This window comes from Mustela putorius, unplaced genomic scaffold (genome assembly GCF_011764305.1).
Source record: "Mustela putorius furo isolate JIRA1106 unplaced genomic scaffold, ASM1176430v1.1 tig00003983_pilon_pilon_pilon, whole genome shotgun sequence".
Taxonomy (NCBI): domain Eukaryota; kingdom Metazoa; phylum Chordata; class Mammalia; order Carnivora; family Mustelidae; genus Mustela; species Mustela putorius.
This window is the reverse complement of record NW_025422123.1, coordinates 1,158,218-1,175,819: the sequence shown is the minus strand read 5'-3', so window position 1 is coordinate 1,175,819 and position 17,602 is coordinate 1,158,218. Positions and strand designations below refer to the sequence as shown.

At 37.6% G+C, this 17,602-nt stretch overlaps 1 protein-coding gene across 8 annotated transcripts in view; it reads right to left on the bottom strand.

The window, feature by feature from the left end:
• FAM184A (family with sequence similarity 184 member A) overlaps nt 1–17,602 on the bottom strand; it is a 112,326-nt gene that overhangs the window by 44,808 nt on the left and 49,916 nt on the right. For all 8 annotated transcript variants that reach the window (XM_045071170.1, XM_045071173.1, XM_004740100.3 and 5 more), the window contains exons 5-7: nt 16,371–16,568; nt 12,369–12,491; nt 1,891–2,052 (exon numbers count right to left, since the gene is read on the bottom strand). In XM_045071170.1, the coding sequence (XP_044927105.1) occupies nt 1,891–2,052; nt 12,369–12,491; nt 16,371–16,568 (483 nt within the window). The remainder of the gene's footprint in view (nt 1–1,890; nt 2,053–12,368; nt 12,492–16,370; nt 16,569–17,602) is intronic.

The window sequence follows — 17,602 nt, the reverse complement described above, 5'->3', positions numbered from 1 at the left end:
AAATGGGGTAGAATTTCTTGAAAAGTATTTCTTTTACTGAATGCAAAGCATCTTATTAGACATTAGTGGGGTAAGAAAAGAGGTAAAGAAAATTTGCTCTTTTTTTTCCTCAAGTGTTTCCATATCCATCATCCTGGGATCCTCATAAGATATGGAGGGTATAGTGAGGAAACAGCCTCAGCAAGGTTTTAGTAATGTCAGAAACTATCAACTCCACACTACAGATTTGCAACTGTTAAACCAATATTACCATCATGGTCATCAGCATCTTACCCCTTGTTTACCAAACCTGACCTAAGAAGTCTTAGGATGCGGTCTTGCCCGTGTCTGGATCTCCCAAAGGTACCAACAAGGTGACATACAGTCAGGGACCAATATCCACTTGATGGCAGGTACAGTTATATCACTCACAAACGAAACTCAGCGGGGAGGAGGGAGAAAAACTCCTATCCAGGCAGAACACCTGTTAAGGAGCATTCCTAAAGTTGTGGTAAGCCTTGATGCAGCACCTACATTTTCTGGATGAAAACTGCCCAGCAGAACAAAAGATGAGCAGTTGCTAAGGTTTTGCTTACAGTTTTTTTTTTTTTAAAGACTTTATTTATTTATTTGACACATAGAAAGAGAGAGAGAAGACAAGCAGGCAGACAGGCAGGCAGAGAGAGAGGGGGAAGCAGGCTCCCTGCTAAGCAGAGAGCCCGATGCGGGACTCAATCCCAGGACCCTGAGATCATGACCTGAGCCAAAGGCAGAGGCTTAACCCACCGAGCCACTCAGGCGCCCTTTGCTTACAGTTTTTATGAAGTTCTACTACTTGATAGGAGAGTAATGTAAATATGTGCAAGGACTCTAAAGAAATGAAACTGATTCCAATTCTAAGCTAAAAAAATTAAATTTGAAATAATATTAATAAGAGGCAACACCTCCTAAGTGCTTACTATCTTACTAAGCACTGTGTTGTAAATGGTTTATCTCATTTAATTCTTATGGTGATGGTGTGAAGTGTATTATTATCCCCCGCCACTCCTGCATCGTGCAGGTGGGTAAATTGAGGGGAAGTAACTCATCGGCAGTGACACATTAAGCAGTGGATCAAGAATTCACACCCAACCAAGCTGACTTCAGGGCCCACACTCTCATATGCCTCTCTGAAGGAAGAGTAAGAACTCTCTGGATACTATCTTCTTAGTTCTAAGGGATGCTTTTCTCTATTTTCTGAGGCGATGTAAATATTTGCTCTGCTCTCTGAGAATGGAAGACCACAGAGCCTTTGGAAATTTGTAGGTCACAGAGAATTGCTTTGTTGCTATACATGAGAGTTCAAACACCTACCAATAAAAGAACTGTGCATCTTAACTTTAATAGGTTGAATTGTGATCCCAAAAAGATATATGGAAGTCCTAACCTCTTGTACCTCAGAACTTATTTGGAAATAGGGTCAGTGAAGATATAATTAGTTAAGAGGAGGTCATACTGGAATAGGGTGAACGCCTAGTCCTACGGGAAGGATATCCTCCTATGAAGACATGAAGACCCAGGAAGAAAGCCACTGACCACCGAGGAGGAAACTGAAATGTGCCACGAGCCACGGAAGACCTGGGGCTACCAGGGACTGGAAAAGGCTAGGAAGGATCTGCCCTCTTAGGTTTCAAAGGGAGAATGGCCCTTGATTTTGAACTTTCAGCCTCCAGTCTGTGAGAAAGTAAATTCCTATTGTTTTAAGCCACTTAGATTTAGTACAAAGCCCTGCAAAACTAATACACTTGGTAGCAAAGTCCTGCGAAACTAATACACTCCATACAAGGTGATATTTACAATAAACCTTAAGCAAAGTAACTAAATATTTTTACCTTGGTGATGTTTAGATTACAGTAGGTATTCTAAAATTACCTCAACATTTAACAGAGCATCTTTGGTCTCCTTCAGCCTGCCTTTAGTCAGGTCAAGCTCATTCTGAAGTCTCCCCTGGGTGTCCTGAAGACTAGCAATGAGGCCTTCTGCCGAGCCAAGGCCTTGTTCACTTTTCCTCACCAGATCTTGGAGACGGCCAATCTGCAAGGACATACAGCACTTTAATATACTTCACTGTTATAGACCAGCAAAACAGCCACGTTTGTTTTCTTAGTCTTTTCTTTAGTGGTAATTTTACTGAATGGATCTTTTTTGATGAATTTGGAAGAAGCATTCAAATAATATGATAGCTTTCATCTGTTCCCCCCCATCAAAGACCTCCATATTTATGATTTCCCTCTTTCATGACAATCATGTGAATAAATGGATGATTCAAGCCCCCATTTTAACAAAGAGAATTCCTAGTTCCATCAAATAATCAAATCCCTACAAAAAGAAACTAGAACAAGATGAAAATTATATCAAAGACAAAGGAAAAAATATTATTTTAGATAAAAGTATTTTTAAAACTGCTTTTTTTTTTTTTTTTTTTCCATTTATAGCATATTCACAGAATATGCTATTTTATTTATTTTTTTTTTTTTTATAATTTTTTATTTTTATAAACATATATTTTTATCCCCAGGGGTACAGGTCTGTGAATCACCAGGTTTACACACTTCACAGCACTCACCAAATCACATACCCTCCCCAATGTCCATAATCCCACCCCCTTCTCCCAAACCCCCTCCCCCCGGCAACCCTCAGTTTGTTTTGTGAGATTAAGAGTCACTTATGGTTTGTCTCCCTCCCAATCCCATCTTGTTTCATTTATTCTTCTTCTACCCACTTAATGGAATCACTTATACTTCATTTGAGCCCACTTTTCCTGCTGGTTATAAAGGCGACTGATTTAGGTCAATATTGATGAGCTGCAAAATGCACATTACAGTAAGTTGTGATTTCTTCATTTCCATACAAAATTTCCTCATGAAATTGTTAAGAGTTGAATTTATAGGGGGCGCCTGGGTGGCTCAACATAAGTGTCTGCCTTCGGCTCAGGTCATGATCCCAGGGTCATGGGATCTAGCCCTGCATCAGGTTCCCTGCTCGGCGGGGAGGCTGCTTCTCCCTCTCCCCTTCCTCCTGCTTGTGTTCCCTCTCTTGCTGTGTGTCTCTCTGTCAAATAAATTAAAAATCTTTAAAAAGAAAAAAAAAAGTTGAATTTATACATTCTTGAAATTAGGAGCTAATATGACAATTTGTTGATTAGGCAGATTCATATCTTCAAGTTATGAGAACTAAAACCAATATGTGAAATACTTTATCTAGGAAAGTGCTATGTAGTAAAAATCTCCTTTTTATAAAACAGCCAAATTTATCAAAACCCTATAGAAATGAAAACTTGTAATTTTAAAATAACACCTGAACATTTCTCATTGTAAATACAGGCATCACATGGAAAACTGCAAACATTCTCTTTCAGCCTCCTCTCAAATGACCACCCCTTTCTTGTCCCCTTTCTATGCAGATGTTTATGTACTAAACAATTCTGGTGATGGTAACATTTTATCTTGTTACTATCTTTAAATGGATGCCAGCCTGATACATTGAGCTGGAAAGAGTCCAATTTTTTTGTGCTCAGAAATATTTTCAGTTAAAATTTATCTGTTTCTCAAAATTTTAATAAAGTCCTCCATTAAAATCCTCTGGGCCGGGGCGCCTGGGTGGCTCAGTGGGTTAAAGCCTCTGCTTTCGGCTCAGGTCATGATCCCGGGGTCCTGGGATCGAGCCCCGCATCGGGCTCTCTGCTCAGCGGGGAGCCTGCTTCCTCTTCTCTCTCTGCCTGCCTCTCTGCCTACTTGTGATCTCTGTCTGTCAAATAAAAAAAAAAAAAAAAAAATCCTCTGGGCCTAGTGCCTCTCTAGATACATGTTGGGAGTATTTATTTCATGGTTATAAGTGGTTCTATCAGGTTGATCAACTACTTTGAGTCATTCTAGAAAATTAAAATATTATACAAAGACATCTTTTTTCCCTAATTTAAAAAATGTAATAGCATATTTACATTTAATATTCATTTACCATGTCTTAGAATTTTTTTTTGTCCCTGAATTTATGCCCCCTTTCTTTAGTCTATCTAGCTTATTTGTATCTTCCCTGCTTTTTATATTGCTCTGGCTTGCCATAAATGTGTCACACGGGTGAATGAATACTATAAGGAAGGTGTAACAGAGTTAAGGAGTATTGAACCTGGGGCTCTGCCAGCTCAGTCTGTGGACCCTTGGAGTTTGAGCCCTATGTTAGGGGTATACTTAAAAAAAAGAGTACTGAACTTAGGCAAAAAATCGAGTTTCAAGTTCTTGGTCTGCCACTATAAAGTAAGAATAATGACACCTACCTCACAGTTATTATAACATTTAAACTCAAGGATATATGGGAAAAGATTCTTTAATTAGAAAGCAACATGCAAATACCAAGCACCAGTCAGTCAGTAAGGGGGGGACGACCAAATGTATCAACATGGAGAAAAATCTTGTTCCACAATCCAGGTAATTTTCAAATGAATAAGATTATATGTACAAATGGAATACATGAAAAAACTTATAAAGAACAGTATTCTAGCTATTACACAAAGAATTAAAAGAGAAAGTCTGTTCAAGAAACTAAGTAGAGACACAAAAGAAAAAAAACTTTAACATGCTGCACAATTAAACATAATAAGCAAATAATAAGTAATGAACACAACCAATTAAACTTTGTTTTCTAAAACATAATGAAAGTGGATATGTAAAGGAACACATCTGTTGTCATATCAAAATCTCTTTTTGCCATGTGCATCATCTACCTTTCTTCTCTCTGGGTCCATGTCAACTCAAACCCAGGAATGAAAGTGGCATTTCCTTGAAGCATAAACCAGTTCGGTAATCTCATTCTGTTGGTCATGAGGACTGGATCAGAGGCAGGCACATGTAAAAGTTCATCTTTACACAATGATCTCCAGACTTTTAAAGGGGTTCCTAAAAAAGGTCTTTTTCCAGTTGCACATATAACCTAAGAAAATGTATGACTGAAACAGGAAGTCAACACTTCTAAACTGTTCTTTGTTCCAAAGAACAAATCCAACTGGAGAAAAAGAGAAGCTGAGTTCCAGTGTAAACAACTTCAGTTCTGAATCTGGTCATGCCTGATGCTAACATTCCCCCTGACTTTTCCAGTCAACATGATTCAAAAAATTTCCTTAGGCTAGGTTTGAGCTGGGATTTCTGCCACTTGCAATAGAGATCAATCCTCTGACTCCTCCTAACACTGAAGGAATACAGTATAGAGAAACCTCTTCCTTGGAATATTCATTCATGCATGCTCTTCTCTGATCAAATCTTCTTGCAGTGCCTGTGTCACTTTTTTATAAATTACAAATACAGACATGAGTATAAGCCCCAAGACCAAGCAAGCTTCCACTTATTTGTACTCAGCATCCTACATATAGCTGTCCAGCTTTCTCAGCACCACTTATTGAAGAGACTGTCTTTTTTCCACTGTATATTTTCTCCCATTTTGTTGAAGATTAATTGACCATAGAGTTGAGGGTCCATATCTGGGCTCTCTACTCTGTTCCACTGGTCTATGTGTCTGTTTTAATGCCAGTACCATGCTGTCTCAGCGATCACAGCTTTGTAGTAAAGCTTGAAATCAGGTAACGTGATGCCCCCAGCTTTATTTTTGTTTTTCAACATTTCCTTAGTGATTCGGGGTCCCTTCTGATTCCATACAAATTTTTGGATTATTTGCTCCAGCTCTTTGAAGAATACCGGTGGAATTTTGATCGGAATGGCATTAAAAGTATAGATTGCTCTAGGCAGTATAGATATTTTAACAATGTTTATTCTTCCGATCTAAGAGCATGGAACAGTCTTCCATCTTTTTGTGTCTTCTTCAATTTCTTGTATTCAGTATCCTCCAAATTCTTCGTGTTTCTCTTAAAATAAAACTCAAAAATCTTTCAAGGGGTTACAAGGCCTCTGAGGCATAGACCCTGCCTCAGTCTCCAGCTTTTTCTTGCCAACTCCCTTCCTCGGTCTTTACGCTCCTTGGGTTAAGAACTGAATTCTGAAATCACACTGCCAGGATTAGAATTCTGGCTTTACCCACTTACTATGTGACTTTGGAAAGTTCCGCAGCTTTTTTGTGACTTGATATCTAGTAATTACAGCATGGGGTTATTGAGAGAATTAAAGGAACAAAGAGTATAAAGGAGAGACTATATAAAACAACACCTGGAACATCGTAAGAACTAAATAAATATGAGTTATTATTATAGTTGTGATAACAGTCCCACCCACACTGTGCCTCAGGGCCTTTGCAGATCCTTTCCTCAGTTCATTCCTGTTTATCAGCAACATTTTGTAGTATTTGTCAGACTTGTTGTTTCTAAATTTCACCTATAAACAATGATGAAATTTTGTCAATAATATTTAATTATTTGCTTCAGTTAAATACAGTGAAATTCAGGAGTCAAAGGACATGCTCATGTTTAAGACTTTTAATAGTGCTAAATTCTTTCCAAAAAAATTATATGATTTTCTATTCCCATCAGCAACTTTTTGTGCTTATTTCTTTGCCCTTATCAACACTTCATGGTTTCAATTTTTATCATTAATTTTATGGTAATGGGAATGACATCTCATTAATTTCATTTCCTGTTTTTAAATTATAGCAGTTAAAATTATCTTTTTCATGTTCTCTTTTAGCTCATTAAAAAAATTCGGTATCTGTATATTTTGTATATATTTTTAAGTTGCTAAAGACATAAATTTTGTTACTCATGCAATTTGCCAATCATTTATTTCACCCCTCCCCAATTTTTCTTCTCTAATAATTTTACTTATGGTGTATCTCGATATACAAAATTTATAGCTTTCACTGTATAAATATGCTGTGCTTTTAATTTGTAACATTGCCATCATGTGTTGAAAGGCCTTCCTAGTCCTAAGCTTTATCACTTGCATTTTCCTATTTTATTTATATTTATATTCATGATTTGATATGACATTTCAATCTTAGCCCATCTTGAACATCTCTGGTATGAGGTTGAAGAACTTCATTTTTCTCTCTTCTTCCATTTATATATAGTCCTAAAAGAGCATTCAGATTAAACCTATTAAATCTAACTTTTGTCCCACCTTTCCACTGACATTGTAGGAAGGTCCTCAGAGAACCCTTGATTGCATGACCTTTCCAGGTCTCATACTTTGGCTTCTAATCATTGTGTGACTTTGTGAGGCCCTAGGCACTTCTACCTCTTGAAAGTAACTTTTCATGTTGTTCTCATATCCATCAATTCTCATTCTCATGCTTTTGATTTCTCCTTCTCCATCTCTTTCCCTGGATCTGTTAATTCAGTACTGGTGCTCCTCTTTGTTATCAGCAATCTTCTGGTGAGCTCTTCTGTGTTAAAGGCTTCAGTGACTTCCTAATCTTTAGCTCTAAGCCTGGCCTCTCTACTTAGTTCCAGCCTAGATGTCTCACAAATCCCTTCAGGTCTGAACAATTCAATATCTTGCCATTCTTATGTAGCTTTCCTCCTGTAATAACCATCTTCCTAGAGTGGCATAATTACCTGTCCAAACACCTGAGCCAGATACTGGAGTCTTTTTCTACTACTTATCACATCAGGTCCTGTAAATTTTATTTTTGAATAATCTTCTCCACTCCCCTGTTTTGCTTTCCTAGTCAAGAAGCTAATCAACTCTTGCCCAGACTAATGTAATAGCATCTTAAGTCATCTACCCAACTCTAATGACCAGTCCCCTCCCCATACAACTCATTCTCCTACTGCCACCAGAATTCTTTTCCTGAGATCATCTGAGAGTATCAGTTGCTGCTCTGTTGCTAGCACTCTATCATTAGGACAAATTCTGAAGCTTTGCTATGGCACAGTCACAATTTAGCTTAAACTTCCTTTTCTACCACATTTCTTGACAAGTGCCATATTGTCAAGTACACTAATTCTCAACCAGGGTCAATTCTGCCCCCAAGGACAGTGTCTGGAGACATTTTTCCTTGTTACAACTGAAGGGGAAACATTGTGGCACACGCTGCTAGAATCTAGAATGTAGAGACCAGGGATACTACTAAACACCCTAAAGAATTATCTGCCCAGTAAGGAGTTCTGGGGTTGAGAGACTGGTGAACTGAACTTCTACAGTTCACCAAGGCATTATAACGTGAGTGCCAACATAATCATACTTACACTATTCCTTGTATCTATATTATCTTTCATCATTCCTACATCTGCAAATTTCCATTTACCTTTGAAAGGCCACCTTTTATACCACATTTAAAAATTCTCTAACATCACATTCTCTGGAGCTTTTCTGAATGCTTACGGTAGAGAAGCACTTCCTCCCCTAGAATTTAAAAAATGCACTATATTTATCACCAGTCATAACAGCCACTTGAAGCCATGAGTTCCTTGACCTTTTGTCAAAGTATCCCTACCACCTAGAAGATACCATGCAGTCAATAAACATTTCCTAAATCATAAAAGATATGTAACTACTACTAACTTTTCTGGAGACCAATTTAGTAATAAGTGTCAGTCATACAACCACAAATTAATTAATTCTGACAAACAACTGACAAGCTTGAAAATGGACCCTGTGCCTCACATGGGACTGCAGTGTGGCTGTCACTTTGATTTCAACCTTGTGAGATCCTGAGCAGAGGATCCAGCTAACCTATACCTGGACTCCTGACCCATAACACTTTTTTTTTGTGGTAATCTGTTACATAGCAATAGAAAAACCATTAGCACTCTTATTTATAGAAGTTGACTTAGTTTTTAAGGATGAGTTTTACTCATTCAAAATATATTTCATTTATAAATACTGACCTCTTACCATGTGTCAGGCAGTAAATTAACAGTGATAAAACATTTTATAATAAATAAATCCAAATGATTTTTAAACAAATACTGAACTCTATATATATGCTTAAAAAACTTACATCCAGAAGAAAATCTACAACTTAAATGTTATAAAAACATTTTAAAAGACCACAATAGTTAGATTTATTGATCATTCCGCCTAGTATTCTGTCGTCAAAGGTGATCCCAAATAACATTTGATGGGATAATAGGATTCTCCTCCATCTGAGATTTTAGACTCATTAGCTTCCTTTAATATCCTAACACAACTCTGGCTTTCATGAATTGATCATTGAAATCCACAGTAGACCTACTTATGGTTTTGGTTTTATCATTTATAAGAGTATTAAGATCCATCTTATGAAGAAAATACATTCTTTAATTTTTTCTAAAATAATCATTTTCATCTTTATGAAGTACCCCCTAATTCTTTCCTCATGTTTTTCCATATACCTACTTTCTATCCAATAAATATAAATGGAATAAACTCTATTTAAAAGGAAAAAAATTCAAGGGCACCTGGGTGGCTCAACTGGTTGGATGTTTGACTTTTGGTTTCAACTCAGGTCATGATCTCAGGTGCTGTGCACTTGGTGCAGAGACTCCTGAAGATTCTCTTCCTGTCCCTCTCCTCCCTCTCTGCTCCTCCCCTCACTTGCTCTCTCTTAAATAAATAGCAAAACCTTCAGACTAGATAAAATGCAACCATATGTGTTTGGGAAGAGGTGCGTGTAAACATAAGGTTGCAGAACAATGAAAGGTTGGTCGATGGAAAAAGATATAACAGTCATATCAAACTAAAAGAAAGCTGGTTATGCAGTATCAAACAACAGAGACTAAAACAAAAGGTATGATCCATTAAGTAGTTAAAGAGTTTTATATTTGTATGGATATAAAAAGCTTCTAAATAGTCAAAGCAAAACTTGACAGAATGTAAAAAGAAATAAAGAAATCCACCATCATAGCATCAGTTTTTAGTAAATGATGGGTCAAAAAGATAAAAGTCTTGCGACAACATGGATGGAACTAAAGCGTATCATGCTTTGCGAAATAAGTCAAGTGGAGAAAGACAACTATCATATGATCTCCCTGATATGAGGAAGTGGTGATGCAACATGGGGGCTTAAAATTAATCTAAGGTACCACATTAACAAAGAAAAAAAGTATGATCTCAATAGACACAGAAAAATCAGCATCAGTTTGTGATTTCTTTTTAACTTAAGAAACTAGAATTATAAGAGAATTTCCTAAACTAGTTAAAGAGCATTTATAAAATAAAACTTTAGGGACGCCTGAGTGGCTCAGTTGGTTAAGCAGCTGCCTTCGGCTCAGGTCATGATCCCAGCGTCCTGGGATCGAGTCCCGCATCGGGCTCCTTGCTCAGCAGGGAGCCTGCTTCTCCCTCTGCCTCTGCCTGCCATTCTGTCTGCCTATGCTCGCTCTCTCCCCATCTCTCTCTCTGATAAATAAATAAAATCTTTAAAAAAAAAAAAAAAAAAAAAAAAAAAAAAAAAAAAAAAAAAAAACTTTAGAGAAGCATAGTATTTAACTTCACTTTAAAAGCAGGAAACAAAACAAGAAAGCTTATCTCTAGAGATCCTATCCAGCCAAGTAGGACAAGTAAAAAGATGTCCAGGCTGAAGGAAACAGCAGGTGCATGTGGAGGGATGAGCCAGGCAGATTCTTGGGGAGCAATTCTAATATGGCACCAAAACATTACCAGGGTGCTAAAGCATAACTGAGAACATATCTAAAAGGAAAATCAATTACGTGTTTCTTAGAATTCTTCTCAGTGAAATTACAGTGTGTAGAATGGAGAAATATTTAAACCATTTCAAACAGAGAGTAGACCCTGGGGACCTTCTTGAGAAACACAGATAGTTGCTAAACTGCCTTTTAATGAGAGTGGGACATCATGACTACAAGGATCATAGTCTTCTGGGAGAGGTGTGCAAATCTGGGGCCAATGGTGAATTATCTTGGACAAGAGGAGAGAGGCAGAGCCAATACAAATATAGCTATATCCCTTGCTTTTTCAAAGTTCATGTTACGTCACTTCACTTTCATAAAAGACCTATGATATTACTTTTTGCTAACCAAAAGTAATCTGGAGAGATTTTCACTTTTACAGAAAAAGGCAAAAAGTAAAATCGCAAGCCCTTATAGAGGCAGTGCAGTACGCATTGCAAACAGGGAGAGCAACCCCGCTGAGTCCCTATCCTGAGAACACTCAGCATCTCAGTATCGTGCCACCATAGTTGTGAACTCTGTGAGCATCTTTGCATCTGTTAGCAAGAAGGATCCTAAGGTATCAGAAAAGCCTAAGAGAGTGGGCACCTGGGTGGCTCAGTGGGTTAAGCCTCTGCCTTTGGCTCAGGTTGTGATCCCAAGGGCCTGGGATCAAGTCCCACATCAGGCTCTCCCTGCTTCTCCTTATCTCTCTCTGTCTGTCTCTCTGCCTACTTGTGGTCTCTCTCTCTGTCAAAGAAATAAATAAAATCTTAAAAAAAAAAAAAAAAGCCTAAGAAAGGTTAGTTTTGGGGTTTTGGAGTGCTCAAAAGTTTTTCTGTATGAATTAATGGTAACTACTTATTCATTTTATACCATTTCAGCTTACAAAATGTTTCACAGGGTGCTCCACTTAAAAGCAGGGACAATCTGCAACAGTCTTAATTCTATCATTTTCAAATGTGATGATTGGTGCCTCCCTGGATAAATGTTTAAAGATAATTAAAGAAGGCTGAATGCAAATGATTAGCATGCCCTGGAGCACTCATGTTTTGGCGTGGTTTTCCTGAGCAGAAGCAGAGTAATGAGAAAGTAGGATTTAAAGACTTTGGTAGAGGTGATGCTAGTGAGGTAGGAGCAGTTGACAAGATACGTCCAGGCATGGTCTTGTTTTAGGAAGAGCACTCTACAAGACAAGACTGTTCACATGAAGGATGAACTGGAATGAAGGACAAGAAGACAACAGGGAGGCTATTCTAGGGCATAGGTGAACCCAGGCAGTAAAGAGAAAGGAATAAAACAAACAATATTATAGTTTTTAAACTGTCTTTACATTTGTTTTATTCACAACTTCTTGATTTATAATATTCTTATTATACTCTATTCTTAGTCTTTCCTAAGCTAAACAATACTATTTTCTTATGGCATTTAAAAATTATGTTAATGTCACTCTGCAGAACTTATAAAAGTTATAAATTTATAAAGTCTCTCCTTTTAAAACAGAGATACAGTATAGAGGATAGTAAGTCACTGTTTTACAAAAGGTAGATAAACCTCTTCTGTTTTCTTTCTTACAAAGTGATGTCATCCTTGTTTTGCTTTTTCCTCACAAAGGCACCTTGGTCTGGTGTTTTGAGTAGTAAATTTTTATCTGGTGAGATATAACCAATGTATTATGAAAAACTCAGCATCAGTGAAAGCATGTGATTATTTTTATTCTAGATATTTTACCATCAGTGAGGCTCACCGACATACACAATGTTACCAAATAAGATATTACTGATAAGATATAATACAGGTGATAAGCCTAAAGAATTCTTGCCTCGTGATTGGCTGTATTTAGCTTCTCTTCTAATGCTTCCTTCAGGTTTTCCAGCTCTTGTTGAAGTTGACTTTTATCCTCTTCCAGGTTTAGTTTCTCCTTTTTGTATTGTTCCTCCAATTCCTTAGGAAAAGATGATAACAAATATTATATACTTCAAAAGACTCCAAGAAAAAGGCCATTCTGTTTTATATTTTGATACTTAAAAAAATATTTTTTATTTATAAATATATAATGTGTTATTAGCCCCAGGGGTGCAGGTCTGTGAATCGCCAGGTTTACACACTTCACAGCACTCACCATAGCACATACCGTCCCCAATGTCCATAACCCCACCACCCAATCCCTACTCCCCTTCCCCCTGCCTCCCTCAGTTTGCTTTGTGAGATTAAGAGTCTCTTATGGTTTGTCTCCCTCCCAATCCCATCTTGTTTCATTTATTCTTTTCCTACCCCCAAACCCTCCATGTTGCATCGCTACGTCCTCATATCAGGGAGATCATATGAGAGTTGTCTTTCTCCGACTGACTTATTTCACTAAGCATAATACCCTCTAGTTCCATCCACGTCACTGTAAATGGCAAGATTTCATTTCTTTTGATGGCTGCATAGTATTCCATTGTATTATATTTTGATACTTTGCTTTTCGAATCAGCCTTATCTTTAAACAATAATACTGGAGTTATTATTCTAATTAATCCTACGGGCTTAGAGTCTATCATTCTGAATCACTTATGATGTGGTTAAATAATTATTTTAAATGGTAAGAATATTTGACTTCTCTAGATCAAACTGAGCCAGCAACAGAAATATATGATGTAAGTGATAATTGGGGAGATAAAAAAATTCTATCTCTTGAATACAGAATTCTTTTATATTTACATAAAAAACCAAAAATCCAGGAACAGTTCTGGAACACTGGAACATAGTCAAGAACAGTGTATATTACCAAGTACAGTGGGAAGTTGGAGAAAACTGGTGGTGGGTATTATGGAGGGCATGTATTGCATGGAGCACTGGGTGTGGTGCATAAACAATGAATTCTGTTACACTGAAAAGAAATTAAATTTAAAAAAAAAGAATTACCAAGTACAAAATTAAGGTATCAAAAGAAGCAAGACCTGTAAAATAGATACTTACTGAAGAGAGCCTACTATTTGGCATGCTACGTAATACTTGGGATACACAGGCAGTAAAACATGAGGTCTGTCCTTAATCAGCTAAAGATAACAAGCAACTAAAGAATATGTGATGAAAGTTAAATGAGCATAAGGACTCAAGGGTATATGGATGGAGAACTGGTAAGTTCTAGCTTGGTGAGGAAATCTGCACATAGAACACAATCCCTAAGTCAAGTCTGAAGGAGTGCATCAGTAAGAAAAGGTGGTGAAGCAAGAGGGAAATCGGAGAGAGAAGAAACCCGTGCAAAAACCATGGCAGTACAAAGACCTGGTACGTTACACATGGCTCAATGTTTCTATAGCATAAGGTAAGAAGAGGAGTTAACAGCGCTCTATGGTGCTCCAAGGCAAAGTCCAGGTTTGAGGATTTGCTGGGATGACTCACAGGATTCGGCATCTAGTTGTACTCACAGCTACAGTTCATCATACACAGCAAAAGGACCCTAAGCACGATCAGCAAAGGGAAAAGGCAACAGGGCGAAGTCTGCAGGAAACCAGGCATAAGGTTTTTTTTTTTCTTCGAGGCATAAGTTTTTAAGAGTTCTGTCACTCAGGACTCTCCAGAAAGTTGTGACAATAATGTGAAATGCTGTCTATCAGGAAAACTCATGAGTGACCCAGTGCCCACGTTTCTCACTGGGGGCTAATGACATGGGTACCCTCTGACTAGCATGTGCCAAATTTCCAGACTTCAAGAAGGAAAGCAGATGTTCAGCACAAACCATATTGTTTGCATAAACGCTTTAGGCACATGAGCCATCCTTACCAGGGAATGGTGGAAACCCTCCTGAAATTCAAGTTCCCAGACACTAGCAAGGGCCAACATTGCCCCCTGCCTTTCTAAGAACAGCAGCTTCAGGCCTGCTATGTTAACTCTTTTCTGCATGGATTCTCTACATACTCAGTTTCAAATAGGGTGGATAAACTAGAATTATGAAAGAAAATATAATCCCTTTTGATACTAATAAGGAATGGAGAATTCACCTTTCAGTAAATGTTCTTTAAAAGATAACTTGACATTGGAGAAAGACTATTCTAAAAGGAGGGTGGTTTGAGCTTATGCTCAGAAATGAGCTAGCTAAGCAAGAGAGGAATGAAGCGGCAAGTGATAGGTTATTTTGAGAAAAGAGAACGGTACAGATAAAGCTATCATGAGTTTTGAGTATGTTCGCACACAGGAAATTCATGTCATCTGTTTTATAGCAACCACATTTTAAAGAAAGATTACAAGAAATGTAAATAGCATAAAGCAGATTTTTAGGAGGCTCAGAAATTGAAATTCAACAGGCAGGGGGATAATTAGGAGAAGTAAGGAGGAAAAAGTGATATTGATGAAAGATGCCTTGATTCTAGTACTTAGAATGTAATACAGAGGAATAAAGAGAGACAAAAAGCAGAACACCTGCAAGTTAAATACTACGAAAAGAGAGGATAAGGCTAAGATGAATAAGGGACGTAGAAATGAAAAAATAGTAACAAAAAATAGCTATGGAACAGCTAACTGAAGCAGCAGTTACCACTAAATCCTTCCCTCTAAATCTCTGAGCACTTGGCACATATGTATAGTCAGTGAGCACACACATCCACCACGTAATTAAAGCTGTACAAATTTGTTCCGGAATAGCAACCTGGCATAGAGAAAACAGCAACCACAATTTTGAGAAATAACATGTCATTAAGTTTTGTCTCCAGCTACATAAACATAAAATAGTAAGTTTAGATAGAAATAACACTCTAACAGGAAGTTTTATCTGAATTTTTAATTAAGTTCAGGTGTTGAATATTCTTTCCAAATAGCTGAATCATAAAAGGAAGAGACATAGAGGCAAAGATCTCAATTCATATCCAACCTCTTCTATTTACTAGGTTAGTGGTACTGAATACATCATTTAGGTTTACTAAACCTATTTCACCACCCACATACTAAAATGACATTAATCTCCAAGTCTTAAGTAATAAGAAATATACAATAAAGCTTGGGAAACTGTAAAATGCTATTACATAAAATATATAGCAACCATCATGAATACATGCCTATGTGTGGTGGTTAAATGTCTTAGGATTTGATATCTGAGACCTGAGTTCAAGACCTGACTGAATCTTATAGTTGCATGTGTTTGCACAAGTGTTTAACCTCTCTGTCCTCCACCTCCTCTCCAGGAAGAAAGGTAGAGCAATTAAGCCTATGAGAGTGTTGTGAGGATTAAATAAAACAGATGGAAAACATGACTGCAGCGCCTGGCACACAGAAAGAAGGACTAATAACTAACATTTATTTGTCATTATATGCTAGGACTTGTCTGAATTCTCAACATTTTATCTCACTTAACCCTCATAAGAACATTACAAGATGGATTTTATCTTCCTTTGTCCACTGAGGAGCCTGAAGCGTGGCTTTTGAGACCCAAGATTAGGCAACTATAAGCCAAGAGCTCAGTGTAAGGCCCACATCTGTCAGACACCTCGCTTTTTCTACTATGCAACAGGAAGCAGACATCTACAGGAGACTAAGTGCTCCAAGCAGCTGAGGCTTCCTGAGGAGCACACATCGAAGATGCTATCTCACGAGGAGACAGCTCAAGATCAAGCATGTATTTCTGCTACAGCTTAAACAAAGTAGGAATGCTTCATATCAATTTAATCAACTACATTCCATGTCAACAATTTTTAAGTTACTCTTTGAATCATGATTTACACAGTGATTATGAGAGAGCAGCCATCAGAATGAAGCAACTCATTTACTCCACAGTATGGGTCACACTGGATCAGTACAGAAACCCCTCCAGTTTACCAATGCAAGGCTACGTTGAATTTGTACTCACCACTTGCAGTTTCTTCTTATCCCTAATTGCATTACTGTGGACAGCCTCAATTGCCATGTGGTGCTTCCAAGCTAATTCTTCCAAAGTCTTAGAATGAGCCTCATTTAATTGAGCTACCTCCCCTTCGAGTCTATTTTGCAGGTTTTTGAGCTCCATCTCATAATATTCTTGCTGAGTTTTCTTTGCTTCATTTACTTTCTAAAATTAAAGCAAATAAAGATCAATAATTGCACCTTTTTTTTTCATTAATGCTATTAGTATTCTGGATACTCAATAAATACATAAACTTGAAAAAACTGAGCACTATGGGATTTAGACTTTGGACATGAGATTACATCATCAGTATTCTCAGAAAATGACAGGGTAGCACAGGCAAAATGAATAATTTTAACACAAGTGATAAAATAGACTATTACTAGGTTAGAACTAAGTACAAGTTAGTACATCTGTGAGCTTAAGAGAAAGGCTTCTCATATGTCAAAGCTGCACACAAAATGGCTTACCAATTTACCCATTCAGATTATATTATTCAATCCAATCTTTATTGAGTGACAGTTACATGCCTTTTAAGCAGTCACAGTCTAATGATGGGAAAAAAGCAACAGACAGTGCCAATATAATTTTATAAATTCTATGAAAGGAGTATATATCATGTGTTGTAAGAATATACAGTAAAGGAGCCTAACCTGGAACAGATGAGAAAGGATGTACATCAGCATGTGCATGTGTGTGTGTGTGTGAGAGAGAGAGAGGGAGAGAGAGAGAAAGAGAGAGAACCTGGAAGGGGTGGGAAAGGATGTGTGTGTGTGAGAGAGACAGTGACACACACACATGCACACATACATCAAGGAAAGCTTTCCAAAAGAGAACACATCTGAGCTGTTGATGACACATTCTCTCATTTAATTCTCACAAGCCCATCAGGAAATGAAAGATGAGAAAGTTTCAAATCTAGATCTGATGTCAAAAGCCTAAATTCACAACATTTCCAGCATTCTGAAAGATGATAGTCTGCCAGGTGGTCAAGTTCAAGTAAGATAGGAAGACCATGGAGCTGAGCAGTGTGGACAGAACAGAAGATACGTGGCTGACAGTGGTGAGGGATAAGGCTCAGCAGGAAGCAGGAGTCAAATGATGTGAAAGGGTCTTTTATACTAAGGAGTCTGCATTTCATCATGGTAGGAATGAGAATCATTGCAATTACATAACCGACATATTTTTGACAACAATCA